General features: G+C 41.4%; 1 protein-coding gene across 1 annotated transcript in view; it reads right to left on the bottom strand.

Annotated features, from left to right (window-relative positions):
• plpp4 (phospholipid phosphatase 4) overlaps positions 1-22,949 on the bottom strand; it is a 49,137-nt gene that overhangs the window by 20,179 nt on the left and 6,009 nt on the right. Inside the window, exon 2 of the mRNA XM_023411621.2 lies at positions 1,358-1,466. Within this exon, the coding sequence (XP_023267389.1) occupies positions 1,358-1,466 (109 nt within the window). The remainder of the gene's footprint in view (positions 1-1,357; positions 1,467-22,949) is intronic.

Genomic DNA, 22,949 nt, shown 5'->3' with positions numbered 1-22,949 from the left:
AGGGGTCGGGGGGTGGGGGGGCTTTCTCTCCCACTCATTATTTAGAGGCCTGTCATCAGCAAAGATCCATGGACATTGAAGTTACACGCCCCTCACAACAACTCCATATCAAACCAGTGGAAGATAATTCACTCACTGTTTAATGTGGTGGAAAAAGACTTAATTACATATCAGGATATATCAATATAAGGTACATAATGCAATCCACATCAGGGCTCAATTCCTGCCCTTGAGCACCAGCACTGAAAACATATTTAGAAGATATTCATATTACAGTAGCTTTTAAAAGCAGTTTTGCTTCACCCGAGCACAGTCTACTGAGAGTGCCTGGATTATCAGGTTAATATGATCTAACTCTTCTGGTGCTGAGACGTGCTGGTAGGTGTATATTTGAACTATGGATAGAGCCAGATGAGCGCGCCTCACCCCCCCCCCCCCGCTTCCTTTCTTTATGAAAAATTAAAATAATCTCCTGGCTCTAATATCATATTTATTGCACAGATATGAGGATATTTCCCACAATCTTCAACTGTTTTAGTATCTATTGAATCTACCACCTTTAAAATCTCATTAATCGTCGTTAGGGCCTGAACGCAGACCAGCTATTTTGAATTTACTGTGCAGTTTTTAGAAACGGTTTTCTTAAACTGCTTAAATTGTTTCTCAAGAAATTCCAAGCCATTAGAAAGTGTAGACTTTTGGTAGCAGATGGAAAAAAGTTGGAATAAAGTATTTCAGGTTTTACAGGAGCTGCTTCTATTTTGTCACCCTCGGTGTTGTCATATTTTACCGTAATCACTCTTTGAAAATAAGACCAGCTAGTCTGAAAACAGTCTGAAGCAATATGTGACTCATAACAAAGAGCTCTGTAATGACCCGTGCTGTATTTTAAGTGTTTTGAGCCCGGTCACTTGCTGGAAACTGCACTGAGAGCAAAAGCAGCACAGATGCTCCAATATGTGCCGGATAGAAGTGTTTTCACAAGAGATTTTTTTTAGGTTATTTGCTCAGTGTTTACAGTATGAGCCAGAGGAAAAGTATTTTCAGGCCCTGCTGTATCTTAGAAATTCATCTCCACCGCCCACTTCTGTCCAAAAGGAGATGATATTTACATTTGACAAGCTAATGAGCGCAGTTCTGTGAGGCCCCTCTCTATCAACATGATTCAGGCCTCACCTCAACGGCGGAAACACGAGGCTTTACAGTATTGATTGTCCCAAATGGAGGATTTCTGCACCACGCAGATTAGTGGGAATTGAGCAGAGGATTTGGTTCATGTAGAATGCAATCATGACAAAATATTTAGTAGAAATCAAGGCTGTAATAAGAGGTATTCATAATTACAGCAGGTACTTACGAACATGACCCTCTTGGGAATGTGGTCTGACTCAACGAGAGGATTCTTGTAGAGCCAAAGCTCCTCTGGTTGAATCACTCTCTCAAAGGGCTCCAGGAACTCTGTAAATCTGTGGCAAAAAAAAAGAAATACAATGATCAGTTACAAACAGCAGTCTTATCAAATATCATATGACTTCTCAGTGTGCACGGACTGATTATGCTTAAATTTCGAGGACCTGTTGATTCTACCATAAGGATAAATACAAGTGAGGCCATGTGAACAGGGCGACTTCACACTGAAGAATTACTGAATGGGATTTTAGCATGCTCCTGCTTCCTCCAGCCCCACCTGGACACCAAGAGATCTGTCTGATACAACCTTGTTGTCTGTTCTCTCAACAAAGTCTTTTTGCACTTTAAAACAGTTCAATACAAACGCCTGTTCTGTTGCAAAAATATGCTACGAGATACCTCCTCGGGCCATAGAGAGCTCCAAATATTGAAAACACTGAACTCTTTTTTTTTTTACTGGGACATTGTCTTCTAGCAACAAAATGCAAAAAATAATAAACAGAAATTCTGATCTTACTCTGTGCCTCACGGTGACTGACTGAAGAAGTGGTCCATGTAAGTTTCAAAATAAATGAAAAGTACAACTGCATGCTCAGGGGCTCAAATTCTGGGATCCCTGAAAAACAATTACATTTAGCCCCAAAATAGAAAATATCTCAAATCCTCGGCGTGTTCCAGGGCCTGAGTCTAGCTCTGGTTCCCCTTAATTACCATCTCACCTCCTCTGTGCAGCTCCCCTGCCAACAGCACATTCATTATGAGAACAGACAGACTCAACAAGTTTCTTTTTAAAACTTTCTAGATCAGTGATTTCCAACCAAGGCTACTTGCACCCTAGGGGGTAATTCTGCAGTTACCTAAAAGTGATTGATAAATGGTGAATCAAATAAACGAGAAAACTAAGAACCCAAATAGATGACAGATGAGGCAGTTGCCTCAAGTTTGTTTCTTGGGTGCAGCAGTTCATTCCCCAGATGAACTGCTTCCATCTAGGTGGAAATGGTGACTGAGTAGAGCGCTCCCAAAGAACTACATGCCCTTCAGCAAGGCATTTATCACGTGTGTGCTCCAGCAGAGCTGCTCACAGGCCAGCGGCATGAGTGTGAGGATATCCTGGACGCTGTGCAGCTCCTCAGTGTGAATCTAACTGGGAGAATGTGAAGGAGGCCACTGGCTAAAAAGGCACACAAATCTTCTGCAAACCTTTCCTACATGAAAATGGATTCATGTACAGCAATTTTCCCCTCTACTTCAAGCTACAGGCAAATCAATTATACGTTTTTAATTCTCTCTGAAAGACCTAGCAGCATGCTACACTCTGTGGAGTCTCTTTTGTTGGTCAGCTGACTATGTCTCATGATGTTTTTGAAAAGGAGCAGCCTAATCAACTAACTCATTTTACACCCTGCTGAGCATACATTTACACTATGTGGTGCATAATAAATTACACTGTGCTAATGGCACAATACGCTTCATGAATTATACCATTTTCACAGATTGTCCTCTCTTCAGCTCTCATGGTCAGACGTCAGTGACAGGGAATGTTATTTCATCCCCCAGGGAGGAAAAGATGAGAGACAGAACATAGACAAATAGAGTCAGTCGAGGCGGACCCCCACCTCAACACACACACACACACACACACACACACACACATTCACACACTTCCCCCACCTCCTCTCTTATGAACACAAACACAGAGCTCCCAGGCCATTAAATACTGCAGTGGTCTACCTGTCACTCTCCAAGGCTTATCTTGCATTCAACCCCTAACGTCTTAATGAGTTTGAGGCACACACTCCCCCAAGGTAACTATACAGATCTAATTCATCTTCATAATATTTGCTTTCATGGGTTCACATTAGAATGCACATAGCATACACAAACTCGCTGCAGTGGAGAAATAAACTCTAACTACTAATTCTGTCTGATTTTAAAGCTATAATCATTGAAAGTTTCATAAAACCTCATTTTGGATACTATTTGGCATTTTTTTCTGCAGTCATTTAGTGCTATTTACATATGTAAGTCACAACTTTAATGTTCAACATCAACCCATGCGAGGAAATAATTCATATCTGGTCTGATTTTTCGCCTGACATGAAAAATGTGATGCAGCTACAGAAATTCCACTGTGCTGCTGTGTTTTCAGATATTTCCACCATTGTTTGCTGTGGATTATAACTTTCATAAGCTCAAAATTAAAATGCCTTTTGGACTTGTAATAACATTCCTCCATCTTTTGGAGAATTTGTATTAAATCTCTGCCATCAAAGCAATACTGCCCTCAAAGGACTTCCTTTGGCTCAAGATTCAGATTGAGTTCTTTTTAACCTCATCTTTTCCTCTCCAACGATAAACTTTATTAAAAGAAGGACTCCAATATAGTTTAGGCATGCTTTTAGGGCTCCAGGCTTCAAACATCGCGCACACAGTTGGAATTAATCAAGGCTTCATCCTTGATTCCACGGATGGAAGTGCCTGGCCTTTGAGGGAATTAATTTTGCTTTATTGTAATTTACAGGCTGAGATGAAAGCAGTAGGAAGTGCATCATGCCACTGTCTGTGTGAGGAAGGAAGGACAATGTGGATCACAGTCACATTAGCAGAGTTAATGTCAGAGCTTTGAGAGGTAATGACATACACAGCATGTACCTCAATTTATCCTGCTGGGAAATAATTGTAATCACATTGATTCAGAGAGAGAGAGACGAAGCGAGTGGAGTGTGATGGTAAGCTGTGTCAGAGAAGAAAACCCCCCCCCCAAAAAAACAAAGAATTGGCACATTTAGACAAAATGTTTGGTTCACAGCTAATAGAGTTAGTTTTTACACATGCATTATCTTATGGCTTTAAGTTACATTCGCTTCTCTTTCCTCTGCTCATTTCCAAGCAGAAGATCTGAACCCTACTGCTCAGTAAATGACAATGAGAGCAGGAGCTGTAGAGACAGTGAGAAGAGACAAAGATTAGGACACAGGAAGGAAAAGATGTGTTTTTCTACAAAGGCAGACTGTCATCAGTGCTGCAATGAAACCCAAGGCCCTCTGACAAGATCTGTGGACGGAACAGATGAGCTCTCTACGTGCCCGTAAACACAAGGTAAACAAAAGGTGCTGAACTCAGCACCGCCTGCTGGCTGCCCGGGGAGCACCTCGCTCTGTTTTATCAACTTCTGTTTGCTTTGTGTCAGACATATTATTGTGCAAAGGCATACAGGCTTCTATAAGGGCCAATCCATTTTACATCACCCAACAACCCAGCAGGTCTGTTGGCATCTTTTGAAAAGCTTAAGGGATTTATAGTGGCAGGAGGGCTTCATTTTTCTGGAAATACTTGTACTACTTGGACTAATTGTAGAGGTCATCTATGCTCAGCGGACACAGGGTGTGCCTCATATAACCACATTCATTTCCATAAAGAGTAAACTCGAACTACTTTATATTCTTGGCTTTAAAGCTTTACATCTGACCTTTTCTGACTCAAGAACTTTTTTTAGCTTCTTGTCTTCATTAAAGCTCCAAAACTGGGCCAGTTTATCACCACCAACTCTTATCCATCTCCACTAGATACATAATCTGACTAGTACAGCCACAGCCAAGTAAATAAAACTGAACAATTTCTCAAGATCTCCCCACCCCCATATCCCCCTCCTCTGAAACACTTTGGTAATTTAGCACACAACAGCATTAAGAACAATATGGGACAGCTAATTTGAAAGCTCTTGATTTACAGTGCACCGTGGGCAGAATCTGTGGCTGTGGCCTGGGGAATACAGAGCGTCTGCTGTGCCACCGTGACATGAAGTTAAAAAAAAAAATAAAGGAAGTTGAGAAATTTTTCCTAAATGAGTTAAATATGTTGAGAAGCAATTAGGCAGGAGAGTGGAATTGCTTTGTTGGATTAACTTCAAGCTCCCATTTTCACCAAACTAAGTCTGAAAGTCTTTTGGCTGAATGTGATTGTGTGTGTGTGTGTGTGTGTGTGTGCGTGCGTGTGTGTGTGTGTGCGTGTGTGTCAGTGTACTAATGCATCAGCCTATCACAGACACATCCAAACAGAAGCTCAGTGTTTTCATCAATATTGATCATATTATATCTGTTAGCAGAGGTTGGCCAAGCAGGAGCCAAATGCCCAGAGTCATTATTAAACTACAGCATTATAGTTTTTTTTTCTTTTTCCAATTGCTAACAAGGATCGGTCAATAGTGACGCAATTTTTTTCCCAAAACTCTTCATACTTTCTGCATTACCAACACTGCACTCAAACCACCAAAACACTTCATACATGTCTCAAAGCAGAGCTCGTTAGACCACGACACTGGCAACAATATTCACTCAGAGAGCATAATTTATAACACACTGACCTAAAAAACACTAACAACAGGGAGCATTACACAAATGATGACATTTTATCTTTAAAGTTTAAATGATTTTACGGTCTTTCATTATAGAATAAGTATAACACCTCCCTCTTTATTGACTTTATTAAAGAGTGAATCAGAAACGCAGCCATCGGCTTCAGCATCCTTTATTTTTATCTTTACCTTTGCACATGGTTATTTACTTATTTTTATTTACTTAATAAAAAGCTTAAACAAAAAAAAGAAAAAACACATTACCCAAACTACAGGGCTCCATCCGTCCTGCATTTGGCCACAAATTTTCATTAACATCACATGCGTGGTGTGTGTGTGTGGTGGATGCGGAAAACAACGCCTGTGTGGAAATGCTTGTCTCACGCCTTGCAGCTGCGTCGCGTGATCTAGAGATTTACTGTCTCGCCAATTTTTTACATGTCACCAGCAAAAATAGGCAGAGAAAAAACCTGTTGATGTCCTATTGACATCATACCAACAATATTGCATAAAACCTCCACTATAGTTGTCTCTGTCTAGCCTGAATCTGGATATGATACACGCATGAAAAAGGAGGAGACAGTTTAGTTACAATTTAGTGACGCTTTCTGTTAAAAATAAATAAATAATGAAAAGAAATCCAACATTGGAGTAGCCTGTAAACTCTATGTAGAGAGAGAGCTGAGAGCAGCAGCAAAAGCAGCAGCCGGTGTGAACACACACACACGCGCTTCTCTGCAGCAGTTGAGCAACATCAGCCGCCGCGATCTCGCAACGTCGGCAGTGTGTTCCCGGCGTGATCCCGCTTCAGGAGAAGTGTTTCCACCTCCCGCATTCATGGCATGCAGTAAGGACATCTGGTCATGTGCCGAAGGTCATAAACCTTCCACCTCCACGCAGAGAAAAAGCTCTGGAGAAAGGAATAATATTGACATCCTGGGATGAGCGGCAAATGAGTCTGTGACTGCAGCAGAGTGGTGAAATGCCACATTATCCAACACACCAACAGGTAGGGGAGTTTGTTGCCCCTCGACTTCTCTCCTGCAGGTCATATAAAAAACAACTGAGCTTCTCTGCACTGTGGGAACCAGTGAATGGTTTGTGTAACAACCAACCATCACTGGACAGCACTGCACACACTGTGATGTTATAGCTCGTCTCGGGCCTTGGACATCAATGGTCGCTCTCTGTCCAATCACATTTCGTCCCCTGTGGCATAAATCCAGCATTATCCACAAAGATGAATGTTATTTCCTGGCTTCCATCTCCATTACTCTCTAAAATACAGTAAATCCACAGTCTTTTCAATTTCCTGTGCATCTAACATTACTCTGCCTTTCCCTCCCGTGGGAGGCAAACACAAAACAATCAATATTTCAAAATGTCAGTACATGTAAAAAAGCAAATGCACTGTCATATGCAGTTCAACTATCATTGAAGGATGCACATCTCGCCTGTTCCTTTTTTTTTTTTGCTGGAAAATTTGAATTATGTGTGCCACTGTTGAACGCTGCAGATTTGGTTGCATCCCATGAACTGGCCTCTCTCGCATGGTTTACAACACGGTCAATAATTGTGGCTCTTATCTCATCAGAGACCATCACTCTTGGTCTTCCTCTCCTTTGTCCTCTCTGCATTCTTCCTCACCCCGCCTCTTTCCTTTCCCCAACAACCTGTCGTCCTTGATCCATGTTTCCAAAAACAATCGTTCCAATGCCATCTCCTTTTGTCTGCCTGGTAATGTGACTAAAAACAGGACACCTGGGTAGGCTTCCAGCTGAAATTGCAATCTGCTGTGTTTAGAATGATTATTACGTTATTTTACTGGAAATATTCTGCAAGGGTTTTCTATATGTTTTAATATGTTTCTGTTTTGAACGTGTTTTTAACAGTTTAAAAAAAAACGGTGCATTAGCATTTGAATACTGTTGTAGGTGGTGGAGCATGAGAATAGAGTTCGTACATGTGGAAAATGTGGTTATTGAATGTGTGTGTGAAAGCAATGAAAATGAAAATGATGACTTCAGTTTTGATCAATGCATAGCAATAGAAAAAAAAACACTGTAACACTACAGCATTTATCCACAGGTGCAGGAGGCCAGGGAGCAGTGCTTAATCTGCATAGCCCACTTAACAGACAGAGCATGAGACCTTCACCTCTCGAGTGGAATGGAAAATATCACACAGCTTTTAAATGTCCTCAACACAGAGGCACAAAGCACAGCACAGGGCAAGCTGTGTGTTCGGATGTCTTACAGTTAGTTCAGGGCCTTTGTGAGTCTTGTCCTTTGTGAGTGGAAAGGGTTAAGCTGTTTTGTCACATTTTGCACCAGGGCTCCTCGACGGTATAACTGCTACAGTACTTGCTGCAATCCAGGGACACATTCAAAAGGATGCAGGTTATTGTGTCCACTCACATTTGATTGCATTTCCACTCTCAGGAGGTGCACATTTGGCAATCAGCTGAGCCACTAGGAGCTGTGTGTGTGGGTGTGTGTATGTGTGAGTGTGTGTGTGTGTGTGTGTGTGTGTGTGTGAGAAGTGAAGGGACTGAGAGGACAAAAACTGGAGCTGACCATCTGCCAGATCTGGGACAGAATTTGGAATGATTTTCCCCACCAGATCAGAGGTGGCCGATCATCGTCGCCTTTCTCTCAGTCTGATACCAGCCTCACGACACCACTACTTATTGCTCACATCATTTAATCATAAAGCAGGGAGCTATTGAAAAGTGACTTGTAGGATTTAAAAGCTATTAAGATCAGAGGTTGTGTTGAGCCCTGAGGGAAATTCCCATCCTTCCCTGTTCAGTGCATCTTCTGGTTCATTTACTGCTGGTAAATTCCCATTCCTCCTCTTACAAGCCACCAAATCCACGTTGAGCTTGGGCCTCAATATGTAATATCTAAAAAATATGTATTGATAGAAATGACAGCGAAGACGACAGATTCAAGAAGAAGTCATAAGTACAATGATATTACAGTCCAATCATTTAAATACCTTGCGCCAGATTTTCCTATGAAGGATTATATATCTCAAAATATGAGAGAATACAAGATGAGAACTTGTAGAACAAAAATCTGAAAAAGTTTGCACTTGTATAAAATATTCACACACGTTAGCCCTGTGGTTGGTGTGACCAGTCACAGTATCTCAGCACTGCACTTGCCCAAAACATGCAAGCAGGGAAGGAACCGAGGTTACCCTGGTAACCTAACGTTCTCTTTCAAACCTCGCTCAGCATCTCACTACAGGAGATACGGCCTACTAGGCTACACCCCGACCCAGGAAGGTCAACACCGCAAGCCCTCCCCATTGGTTAACACGCTATTAAGATGAATCAACACTAAAGGACAGAGGGCACCAATGAGGGCGGAGTCACATCCAGGCGATAAAACCCTAATAAAAGTGTGTGGGGATCCCCAACTAGCAGCTGCACAGACGTCACTCACAGAAATGCCCCTGAACAGGACCCACGGGGTGGCCGTTCCCCTAGTGAAATTAGCCCAACGGCCCCTGCGGGGGCTGTAACCCCCTACTTTCTGCCAAAATGATTTCCTCCACTACCCAGTGTGACAGAAACTGGCAGAGCCTTCTGTCTGTGAGGAGGGGCCCGAGACACAAAGAGCTGGTTACTGCTCCTAAACCCCTTAGTTCTGTTCAAATAGATGTGTAAGGCTTGAGCAGGACACCCTCATCCTCTTCCTCTCCACCATCACGCCTCTACCCAGGTCAGGCTGATTGAACAGAGGGAGGGAATCTGCATGTGTCGTCCAGCACGTGCTTACCGAGGTCGGTTTATCCTTGGGCTTTGTCCCCTTGAGGTCACAGACACACGCGAGCAGCGCTTGCTGGTTGGCAGGTGGTAACCGCATGATCCGATGTCTGCGAGTGACGCCTGGGCGTGCTTTGCACCCATACACCTGATGCAGAGGGAATGAGGGTCCCCCCCAAGATGGTGGACCTGCAGGCAGCTGGGCAAAGGTCGGACACGACATCCCTTGCCGCCACCAGCGTTCCTCCTGGAAAATGGTATCTGCAGTATAGCTAGCTACACACCCACGCAGGAACACCATGACGTGTTAGCCTGCCACTGTGTGAGCAGTGATGATTACCACCACCTGAACAAAACAAACTTTTCTTGACAAAAAGATGCAAAGCAGCTTTAATAACTCTACAATCTCAGCCACAGATATCCGCTTTCAGAGTTCAGAGACTCGACGACTGCGTCTGTGAATAGTTAAGTGGAATCAGGACAGCTGTAGAGCTCAAGTGATCTTCAGAAAGCGAGAATGCCTTGCAGGGGCTCCAGGCGGTTACAACGGGGATGAGCTGGATCATGCATCTCAGATGATTGGTCTGACCCCGACAGATACGGTGGTAGTGGAGCTTCCGAGCTTGGTCACACCAGATGCCACTTCCCATAGTAAGATAAAAGAGAACATGAGAGCTTGCAGAAAATATGTGAACTTGTATGTTGAAAGTTTCACTCACAGAAAAAGTGTTCTGAATGTGATATTCTTAAACATTGTGATATTCACAAATATTGTAATATTCAATGTGTCGATTGATATTTACATACACTGTAAGGCGATCTGCCACATAAATAAAAATATTGTTAAATGTTAATTCTGCCTACAGGGTTCTGACCTCCACCCTAGATCTGAAATCCACCTAAATATGAATGACATAAAACAAGATGGCGGCATACCACCGAAGAAGAGTCTGAGTCCGCCATGCAGCGTGTCCATTGTAGCTGTAGCCCGCACCTATCCCTGGCTCCGTGAACCGTCCGCGGTTTATAGGTACATATTCAGGCCTACCTTCCTTCCTTCCTCGGCAGCCTCCAACCAGCCCGGACCACGGCAGTGCAAAGGAAATCAAAACTTCGCCCCGGCTTTAAAGTCCTGCATGATCGAAGGAAACACCTGTCGGCACCGGAGGTAAGTCCGACAATGTCAGGGATTTTTGGGGTTCACTTTTTGTCAAAGATCGACTTCAAATTTGTTCAGGAGTAGGATTCACTCTGTTAGAAATGTGCTGAAATGAACGAACACTGTCAAAGATCCCACTTTGACTTATTTTGAGAAGAGGAATTGCTCTTGGGGAGGAAAGACTGAACTGAACTGTTTTGTGACCAGAGATCCACTTTTGTTTTGTTGGGAAGAGGTGTCACTCGGTGGAAAATTTAAGTAACGGGTCTGGTCACATTCAATTCTTGTTGGTTATTCATGATTCCTTGAAACTTTTGAGAGACTTTTCCTTTTTGCTCGGCTTTCTCATTTTCACAGCTGCAAGTGAAAGTTTGGCCACAAATTAATCACAACAACAGGTTGAAAAGTCGAGGTGTGCAGATTCATCGTTTTGTGATGCCAGAAAGGACATTTGTGGTCTTGCAGCGACAGATTCAAGAGGTTGCAATAACAAAGTTGTGGTTGTACTTGAAAATGGACTCAAGTAAAAGCAACATAACTATGAGTAAATGTGGCTTACAAGTCTTCTGCTGCCATAGAGAATGTGAAAGTACTTCATGCCATGTGTCATGGTGGGATGGGGCACCATCTTGTGAGGAACATGCTCTGTTTACCTGTGTTGTTTAAATTATTGAATTATTGAAATGTGATCTCCACTGGTAGATATTAAATTGCAATACCAAGCAACAGTAATTGCACAAACTAGTGATAAATAACATAGATCCATATGATTGGCAGCCCAAGACTAGATAACAGACCCCGATGCACTAACTGGATAATTCACACTTGACATTGCGAATTATCTAGGTTTTGAACTGAGTGCATACACTTTGCATGAGTTTTAAAGTTTTAAACGCCTAGAGGCTTGTGAACAGTTTTGCAGTGGCTGGGTGCAAGATTTACTAATTCACAAGCCGGCAAACATAGTCATATTCACAAAGAAAAGATGGCACTTCTCTTTTTGGCCCAATTAATAAGCCAAACAAAATATAAAACTTTCAAAAACATTTAGCTGTGATTATTTCATTGAGTCATAGGCAGTGGTTTCGATCAGTTGCATTATTAAAAAGATTAAAAGATCTGATAGACCTTGTTAAATAATCCAGTGGGCAGATATGTTTAGCAGAATAGAAATGGATGAAGACATGATTTTACTGGTTAGTCCCAAAGTGTGTGCATAAAAAGAAGATACAGGTTTGTATGCAGAAAGGCAGCGGGATTGTCACAACACAGCGCATAAACAAAATGATGATCAGTTACCCAAGATTCAACACAATGTGACTTCACATTCCCTATTGTATTAAAGTAAATATCAATCTCCACATTTGTCAATAATACAGTACAATATCGCATTCAGAACACATTTTCTAAGAGCGAAAATAAGTCCATATTTTTTCTACAAGGTCTTGTGTTTAGTTTTTTTTCTGTGACTTCAAATTCAGCTCACATTTGTATATTCTAACCAAGTGAAAATGTAAACACACGAGTTCCGAATTTGTTTCTACAATCCCTCACGTCACAAGTTATTGAGCAGTTTGCTTCATCTTTACCTTCTCCCAGTTTACAGGACATTACTCAAATCTATACTCGCCTTCAGTATTTCAGCATGGTTAAACATCCTCTACGCCAAACACAAAAACAAAGCTTTCCCGCATCAGCCCAGCAAAATAATTGGATCATCCCAAAGTCCCCTATCTGAGCTGTACACTCTGTGTTTAATCAGGAAGGCCACTCTGATCTGAATCCTCTCACACCCTAGCAATCCTCCCAGTTACTGCCATAAGGTCAATACTAAAAAAGTCCCACTGGCCAAGAAAAACCGAAAAAAGAAAAAATCCTTTCTTCAATTTTGTGATCATCACGCTGAATTAATTAAAATAGGAAATATACTCTGACATGTTTAACACTGTTCTTGTCAGTTGTAGTTTTAACAATTTTTTTGTCCTATTCTATGTGTATGCAAGTGTGTGTTTGAAAATGTGCGTTTGTTGTTGAGCCTTGTCAAAGAAAACTTAATTAGAGACGGACAATAGTTATTCTTATCCTATCTTATCATAAGACATATGAAAAGACAGAATGGTGAAGAAGACTATCGGCGGCTCTTTGGATCCTGGCCCAGTATGTCCCAGTGGTGGCTGGCGCTCAGACAAGACTGTTCTGGAGTGGCGAAATCAGCAATATACTGCCCAGACAGCCACTCAACACTTCTAAGCTCTTTAGAGTGTCTGAGCACAAACCATTTTCAAATTAAAAGGGTGATCATTCTCACAATAAGAATTCCAAGCGTAAGGACATTAGAAGGATATATTTAAAATACGCTTTTGCACTTTGTCATTTGAGCCTTTCAGTAGCCTCATTCATATCCTATAGACGTGTTCGCTCTCAGTGTGTTAAGTTTGTTCTATTTCAAATTTGTTGAGAGCTCTGTAAATGCTTCTTAAAGGTGTCGCATCATAAAGCTCATTTGACTTCACTGCACAAACAGTGCATATATTAATGTATAAAATTGGAAGGAAGTGCCAGACAAAGGATGCACCGCAGGCGAAGACATAAGATACTGAAAGTTGTCAGTAGAACAATGTTAAAAGTGGAACGGCACTGTATTGGAATATTGGAAAAGTGTATAAATTAAAGATGTAGTTTGACGTTTTGTAATATACACTTATATACACACCACTCTTACACCTGTCTGTTCAATATGGAGCTACAGCCAACAGGAGATAAGCGTAGTCCAGTATAAAGATTGAAAGCAGGGGAAAAGGCCAGTCTAGTTAACATGTTATACTGTATGCTGTTTCTTTATACAAAAACCAAAGTCTAAAAATGACAAGTTGTAGTTTTGCAGCAGTTATCTGTTTCTCTCTGTTTCCAGTGTTTATGCTAAGCTGAGCTAACCAGTTGTTGGCTCCTGTTTCCTATTTAACACACAGAAAAAAAGAGAATACGCATATTTCCCAACTCTTTCCTTTAAATACACTTTCTGGCATGTACTGTGTTGTGGTATTTGGCAAAACTCACAGTACTGATCATAATAAATATCAGAAAGGTAATATTAGTTGAAACAATAGTTTTAACCCAAGTCTAGTCGGAATACAGTACAATACAGTACATGAATACGTTTTCACAGTGCACTTCAGATCGCATCAGCTTTCCCAGAGTCGTGCATGTGTGAAATGTGCTGCCGCAAACTATAACCTACAAAAGAAAAATTTGTAATGATTGATGGATGAGACTGACGGCAGGTGAGCTTCAGTTTATCACAAATCCACAACTTACACACTCAACACTGCTGGAAGGATTAAAGATCAGCACAGCTTTTTGCTTTAGTTTCCATTTCTTACTCCACAAAGAAAGAAAATCCTACATTTGCTATTCCAGCAAAATCTAATAAAACTGTTCTGGCACGGCTGCATTAATATAAAGACAACTGGGTATCTGTGATTTAATAAAGCGCTGCTGCTTCAATTTGATTGGGGTGGTTCACAGTGGGGAAAAAGGGGAGGTGACCGACATACTGATGATACATTCTTGATTTAATCATGTTGCTTTATTTCATTGATTATTGGACCCATAGATCAGAGCAAAGCACTGCTGCCTTGACAACTAAAGCGAGCTTATGTGTGGTGTTGATTGCAGACTGGGAGATAACTGCTGTTTTTAGGAATGGATGTTTCAATCAGGCTGGTTGTGATCAACCTGTCAGATTCCCACTGGATTCCAGAAACCTAAAATCATGACATTTGAGACTGCATTTGTTTGGCTGAAAAAGGGACCAGGCTGCAGGGAGATGCATGTAAGCAGATGGCATTAAGCCTGAAGGTGAGCTTGTGTGGCTGCTTGTGGCAGTGGGCTTCAGTTGGGAGATAGAACCCCTGCGGCCTGAGCCAGTATTGTCCCTCTAAGGAGAAGAATACCAATTCTCATACCCTTTTCCAACAGTATCAGCACAGCCGGTGTAAAAACAAAAGTGGAAAGAAGATGATTAAGTTGTTAGCCAACAACTACAGTCACACACCTGCTCTGGCTATAAAAAGAGAGACATACTATTAATATCCCCATCTGAATTTCTCATACAGCAAGCTGCATAGCTAATATAATCATATTTAATCAACGTAATTACTGGGTTGTGTTCGAAACAGATATTATGTATTTTCCCAGAAGCTTCTTATAGTTTACTCTGCTATGTAAGTCAGTATTCTGCAAGTGCAATAAATGTCACATCTCCTCTCTCTGTCTCTGTTTGTGTTAGTGGTTACAGTCAGGGCCTTGACCGAACGTGTCAGGAATGCACAGCACTGGTCTTGTCACAGGCGAGGGAGGGAGAGGGAGAGCGGGATAGATGCTGAGTGACACTCAGCTAGCTCTGACTTCCCTAGAGATACCTCTTCTCGAGTTGTCCAAAGGGGAGAGAAAAAAGAAAACACCACCCTTTGCTTGTCATGCAAAACCCTGGTGGAGGGATACAGAGGAAAGTGCAGGGTTATTCTTTTAGTTTCAATTACCCTTTCACGCTGGCTAATTCAAGAGGCTGAATTGAAAAGCCATTCACTATATAATGAGGAGCAAAACAAGGGCTGGCTTGGTCAGACTACAGGTGTCTGCTCACGATAAAAGCCCCAGAGAAACTTTTAAGAAAGTCCCGAATTTGAGGCAGACGTTAGGAAAAGCAGTGGTGTGCAGCTGGCAGGACATGGCCAAAGGGACACAGAGGGACTGGGGAATCAAGGGAGAATGCTAGTGCATGGCGAGATAAGTGTCCCACCCACAGCAGGAAAGAAAAGAGCCAGGCTGCTACACACAGATGATCTGCCAGCAGGCTTCACAAATGCTCCACAGGTCCAAAGCTTATATTCACCGAGGTTGCTGAGTAAATGCATCGACCTTCCCGGCCCATTGCTGTTGGCTCATCAGATTTGCTGAGCTTTCTCTCTCTCTATTGCACTGTATAGAGGAAAGATGCTCCCATACAATTCTGTAATGCACAGGAGTTATTCTGTCATGAAGTGTCGAGGTTCACTTTTCTGGTGTACCTGATTTATTTTCTCCTCTACATGAACTCCGGTCATTCCTATTTTTTCCACTATCGCTTCCACTATTTCCACTATGTGGCAACTTTTTGAGTAAGGAGTGGTGTCAGAGATTACTTCATTACACTTAATAATCACAGTAATGCTGTTTCTTCGACAGCTTGGTTTGATGGAGATATAAGGATGTCTTAGCTACATGCAGGAAGTGAAGGCGGGGAGAGACGGTTAGTCTCCAACTAAATAGGAGAACTGTGCTCCCGGTAATTCCCCCTTTACGCGGTAGACAGTAGACGTAGCAGACATTTTGACTTGTTATAGTGGAAAACGCCTTCCTATGCTGTGACATGCTACTGACCTTAGGAGTCGCAGCTAAATTTGTAGCTTGTTCTGTACTGTCAAAATGTCCTCCATGAAAAACATGAGATTGTCCTCTCATCAAGAATGACCCCATAGTTTATTTGTGCTTATTACGACCCTCACATTTTATTAGGCAACATCTAGCGGTGGTGTGAGACGTCATCAGTTTATTTCAGCATATGTCCCAAAACATGTCATGTTCAAGTGTTACATTACATGTCATGTTAAAGTGGCAAAGCCCTCTAGTGGCCATAGTAATTATGTCAGGATGGATGATTGGGTTGACAAAACATTGTTCTATAACCTTAAAGCTGCAGTATGAATTTTTTTCTATACTTTAGATAAAATATGCTCAATCACATCTTAGATGGGATATAGATGGAGCAGGAGCAGGGAGGAGTTTGCTTTTAAGTCTCAGAACTTGTATATTGTAGCTTTAACCATGTGTTTATTACATAACCATGACGACAAAAGTCCTTCAGTACTTATTTTAAGCCAAACCATGATCTTTCCCTAAACCAAACCTTTACCCTTGCAATGTCACATAATAAAAAGATCATTTATTTTTCAGCTTTGATTTTGAACAGTTTATCTGTGGCGTGCTATATCTGCTGCCTCCATATGGGCGCTATTTCAGGAAACATTCCCACTGATCATATCAGAGGATATCAGGGGTTACAGACATCTGGTCATTTATGTTGGGAGACTTGTTCAGAAATGTACATGTTGTGTCCTCTTAGCTGGCTTGATAATATTAGCCCCCGGTAAGCCTGCATTCAGGAATTATCTCAATTTAAGCTAGTCACATACATAACATGGCTGCTTATTAAACCATACAGTTTCCTTTTCTCTTTCTACACTTGTTAAATACAGGAGATAAAACATGGGTGTGGAAGCTTTAAAGTTTTAGGTAATATAATGAATAACATAAAAAATTTTGCTCTGGGTTAATTCCACAGAATCGGCCTACTTACAGTGATTTGTCTTATTATTGAAGCTGTTTATTGAGAAACTGGTATCTTATGACAATAAGGCTTGATTTGAATCATTAGCAGTGATGAATTGTTTTATGGTTAATTGTTCGTTTATTAACTAGTATGAAAATAAATTATTTGAACCTTCTGCAGATTTAAAGATTGTTCCAGCTATGCTCCTCACCCCAGTGATCTGTAATTATCCAATGACCTTTAAGGAAACCACAGTCAGTGAAGGATGCATATTCTATATATGAGAATTAGTATTTATCAGTTAACCTTGAAATGTGTTAATCTTCAAAGGTCATAATTTAATCTGCAGAGGGAACAACTGACGTCTACGATCACCTCCGAGGTTAAGGAATCTGTGTTGAGCTTAGAGCAAGGACCTTCAAATCTAAGCAGACCGTCCATAAAGACAGTTGGGTGGGAGTGTATGTGTGTGCCTTTGCTTGTGTGCAGGTTTATTTAGTTAGGCATGAGAGTAACCATGCTTGGAATGTCACAGAGAAAGACAAGCGGAGGAAGGGAAGGGAGGTGGAAAGAATTAAGAATTGAGAGAGCCTGATCATTCACACCGACTGTGATGTTGGACACAGATATGGGACTGGGACACAAGGCTGACATTTATCAGTGTTGTCATGCTCACTGTTCATCCTTGCAAATGTCAAAGTTGGCAGCAACAGGAGAGAGATTTCAGCTTTGTGCTCACTGAAGGGAAGGGTGGACTATACAAACCCATCAACAAAACCCACGCAGTATTACAGCTAGTCATTAGCAGCGTCGGAAGCCAAGGTCCCCTCATAGTTTTTCACACACATTTACACGCACAAACCATGTATCCAGACAGACACACACACACACACACACACACACACACACACACACACACACACACACACACATATACACACACAGTACATCTGTATGTGAAGACTCTCTCATCCAGGTCATGGTTATCCATGAAAAGTTGAATCAAGGACGACAGGACTTAAAGACGTTTCACCTCTAATCCAAGAAGCTTCTTCGGTTCCGTCCCACACGTCTGACATCTTTACAGATATACACTGTACATGCACACAAAATACACAGATTTCAATACACTAATGCCCCCCCACCCAACATGCAGAAATTCACAAACACGAAGTGACACAAACTTATACTTTTGTGGTTCTATAATCACTTTCAATTCATCTGCTGATCTGTAGAGTGCATATAGTGCATATAGTGCATGTTCTCGCACTGTGACACTTTCCCTCCCTCAGGCGATTTGAATTTATTTAATTTCCCTTCCTGGTTATTGTTTTCAGCCTACCATGACCGTGATGAGTTATGATATCATCTGGATCCTCTTTTTCAGAAATTCACCCTTTGTCATCTTGATTGAGTTGAATCTGGGCGATGTTGTTTTTGAAACCTCAAAGGGATTTGTTTGTCACATACACAAGAATATTAACTTACTTCTCTTTTGTTGTTTCCTCAATCTGCAAAAAAAAAACCACTACCTGTGCAGTAGGAAGAATATAGGTATTCTCACTGCACATGCAGCTCATTTTTAGATTAAAAAAAAAGGATCAAACAGGGTCTTTTCTTTTATTTTGGCTGATTAACCTCTTTTAGGTAAAAGGTGGGTGAAGCCTTGCTGCCCAAAGTGGGGCCAGCAGAGTGTTACAGAGTGCGATGCAGCCCCCACTTTATAATCTGTTAGATCATAATGGGACTGAGTGTAACGACTGGATCAGAAATGTATTAAAAATCAAAAAGTGAATGCTTTCATCTACATAATAATTCAAACCCCTAAACTCGGTTCTTTGTAGAAGCCCCTTTGGCAGTAATTACAGCTTCGGGTCTTCTTGGGTAAATTTCTACAAGCTTTTGCACACATGGATTTGGCAGTTTTATCCATTCTTCCTGGCTCAAGCTCCATCAGAACTACCATCTTCAGGTCTCTGCACAGATGGGGTTTAAGTCTGGGCTGGGGCTGGGCCAGTGAAACACAGTCAGACTTGTCCAGCATTGTGTTGGCTGCATTGTCATGGTTAAAGGTGAACCAGTCTCAGGTTGTGTGCAGTGTGGAGCAGGTTTTGTGCACCTATCTGGATTTGGCTACATTCGCTCTTCCAGGAATTCTGACTAGTCTCCCTGTCTCTGCTACTGAGAACATAGTGTTTGGAGTTCTGCCAAAAGAATTACTTTTTTGTCTCATCAGACCAGAGAATCTTTTCCCTCATGCCCTCGGTGTCCTTTAAATGCAGCTTGGCAAACTCCAACCAGGCTGTCATATGCCTTTTACTCAGGAGCGGCTTCTGTCTAGCCACTCTCCCATAAAGTTCCTGTTGACAGAGTGCTGCTGTGATGGTTGTGCTTCTAGCAGGATCTCCCATCATTCACATAGGACTTCTGAAGCTCTGTCAGAGTTATCATTGGGTTCTTGGTCTTTCCCCCCCCTGACCTGACAATTGCCGAGACCACTGTGCTCCTGGGAACACTTAAACTTTTAGAATAGGTTTTATATCCTTGCCCTGATCTATGCCTCCACACAATCTTTCCATGGAGGTTGTATAAGAGAGTTCTTTAGACTCCTTCATGTCCTGTCACGTCATGTCCAGTTAATTCAGTTTGCCACTCCAGTCAAGTTCTAGACACATCTCAATGATAATTGAATTACTTTTATAAATGAGAGATTTCAGATTTTAAATACGTTTGCAAATATTTCTAAAAACATGTTTTCACTTTATCATTATAAGTGATTGAGTGTAGACTGATGGGCAAAAATTGTTATTTTATCCATTTTAAAAGTTAATTCCATAACACAATACAGTGTTCAAAAAGTGTGAATACTTTCTGAAGCCACTGTATGTGTTCTATGATTCACCTGGCTGTGGCAAAAAAAAGTGAGCTATCACTCTGCAGTGCATTGTTGAAAGGAAACCATGGAGGAGTCATCACAGAAAGAGTCTGGTCTGACAGCAAAACTCAGGGGTCTGGGACACACACACACACACACACACACACACACACACACACACACACGCACACACGCACACACACGATGAAGGCTTTTCCGGAAGGAGAGGGGCTTGCTTGTTATATATTTTGAGATTTGGGCCAGGAGCCGAATGCGCGAGTGTGTGTGTTGGGGGGAGGCTCTTACATCTCCTCTGCCCCTCATCTGTCTTTCCACAGATAAGAGAGAGATGCTAGAAATGACAGTAATGGAGCAGATCTAAGAAAATACCTGAGTATGGGGCGATGGAGAGAAAAAGTGACAGAGAGAGAAGGTGGGAGAGACGGAGGGGAAATAAGAATAGAAATATCACGATGGGAGAAAGTGCAGAGCAGTGCAGGGATCTTCCTCTGTGCTTCGACAGGAGCTGTCATTTCCACACTAAGTCCACAACACAGCAGTCTGCAGCAATCCCCCTCAACTCAGCGTCCACCTACTGAGCCACAGTCATGGTTCAAATATTTCATTTTCTACCAGCAAATGGGGAAATTTTTTTACAGAACATCTCCAGACAAATAGAGTGACAACAGCAAATATAAAACATCATTCACATCCCTTATACTCAGAGCTGTTGTCTACATAATCACTGAAATGTTTCAGATAAACTTAGCTTCAACGATCGATGGCGAACTTCACAAGTTCAAATGACAAATCCCGTTATCATAGAACTGTTCTCTTAGCACCTTAATGTACAGTATAATTTCAAGCCTGTCTAAAACATTGAAAATAACTGATCAAGGTCAAAGTGAAATTTTGTTTATTTGCTGCAAGTAGTGTACTGCGCAGCCAGAAGTATTTGACATGGTTTCCATTTTCAACATCAAGAATTTATACTAATTTGATTAACGGTCAAGGGAATGGGATTGCTGGATGCAGTTTGATTATGGCAAAAAAAAAAAGAAGGTTTTCCAGACACTGAAAAGCTTTTAACAGAATGTCACATTGCAGTATAATTTCCTCCTAAGGATCGGGGTATGAAAAACCTGTGACTTTATGATAGTAGAGTTAAACTCTTACATATGATTATCCAGCTGCAAAATTAATTTATTAAATGCCTACCAGCATGAGCACAATCCTTACTGTGGCTGTAGCCTTACTGACTGTATTTTTGATTAAATGCCCCCTGTAAACATGGGAACATCTGATTTTAATTTTCTTAATTTCACTTTTTAATGAGAGCTATAGGGGTGGACTGGGAATTAATTTGGGAGGAAGACTGCAACTTTACAAAATATTAGAAATGGCTAATATTTAATTTAATTCACATCCTTTAAATACATGTCACTAATAAATACACCATTAAGCTGGAAACAATTGGTTATAATATCTCCCAGAATTCTTTGCAGAAGTGCAGTGCGGAAGAGACTATCCTCTTGAGAAAAACAAACCCATAGGTAATCTGTGCAACCAGTTTATTATGACCCATATTATGTATTGTTGTTAGGAAACCAGTAGCAGCTGTAGGACTTACGATGGGAGCAAAGGAGGAAATGGTCTCTGCAGGCCCCACTGTATATGGTCATTCAGGTTGGAGGAGAAAAATTGTCTTTACACATGCCAAGGTAATAAAAATTCAATCTTCTGCAACAGCTGTGCTGTCATAAAGATTATAAAGTTCAGTTTTTTCTTAAAAGAGAGGTGTTGATTCAACCTAGAGGCTGTAGTTTGTGGTGCTGTTGACTTATGTTGCAATAGACTGACAGCTGTCCAATACAGCATGTCGTTTATACTGCATTGATGTTTTGGGTTGGGCAAAATGGAAGAACAGAAATGTTACAACATTAGAACTGTGACAGGTGGTTGAAAGCTCAAGGAAAACATAGTAAATGGATCTTGAGTTAAAATTATATTGTCAAACTTTTAAAAAAAAAAATGGTCTCAACAAAAACTGAACAGTGTAACAGTCATGATAGGTACAGGATTTAGCCTACTACTCAGCTGATGGGTTGGACTGATGTATTTATTTTTTAACTAGGTGTAATAAACTGGCAACTGAGTGTCAGTGCAACTAAACTAAGAGTCTTCAGCCGCGCTACCTGCTCTGTGAGGATGTACATACGCACAGCGATACTTGAAGCTAAAAAACCTCAGCATGCTAACATGCTCACAATGACAATGCTAACATGCTGAGGTTTAGGAAGTGTAATGTTTACCATGTTCATCGTCTTAGTTTAACATGTTAGTATGTTGTTTTTTTTAAAAGAGGGCAGTCTTGTAAGGGAACCATGATACAATGTTATGCCAATAGCTGTTGAGATGCATCATCTTTTGCTCCTCTCCTATCATTTTTGTGCTTGTAGTAAAGTTCCATCAACTAATGGATAGGTTGACCCACAGGGCAATGTCTGAAAAAAACGTGGTGCATTCCTTCAAGAAGAAACGGTGCAAAAAGACAGATGGTGAGTAACTGAGCGATCTGATGTCCATGGAGGGATAAAGAGATAGCGTTGGATAGATGACAGCAGGGACATTGAGACATAATGAGCTGATCAAATGATTGTGGAGAATGAAATGCCAGAGTAGTTTAGAGCGGTGACGGACTGAGCTGTCAGGGTATCCCTGGTCTTGGTATGATAGTCAGTTGCCTCTGCTGTCATTGGAATCATGGTTATTTCTGCCACAACACCTGTAAAGTTTGCTGATCCACACTCTTCTCCCTTTTCTGTCGCCCCATCGTTGTCCTTCTGCTAAACACAAACACCTCCATTCTGTCCATTTTCTGTCACTTCCTTTCGTCACATAAATATTCTACCTTGGCCTTTTTGTCCATTTTCCTTCCATGAGTTTTTCAAAGACCACTGAGCTTGTCGATCCTTAGTTTGTTTGGTGTAATTGGACGTCCCT

The sequence above is a fragment of the Seriola lalandi genome, unplaced genomic scaffold, assembly GCF_002814215.2.
Source record: "Seriola lalandi dorsalis isolate HSWRI2012SDOR001 ecotype SW California unplaced genomic scaffold, Sedor1 jcf7180002054470, whole genome shotgun sequence".
Lineage (NCBI taxonomy): Eukaryota > Metazoa > Chordata > Actinopteri > Carangiformes > Carangidae > Seriola > Seriola lalandi.
The sequence above is the reverse complement of the archived record's forward strand: the minus strand, read 5'-3'. Positions and strand labels throughout refer to the sequence as shown.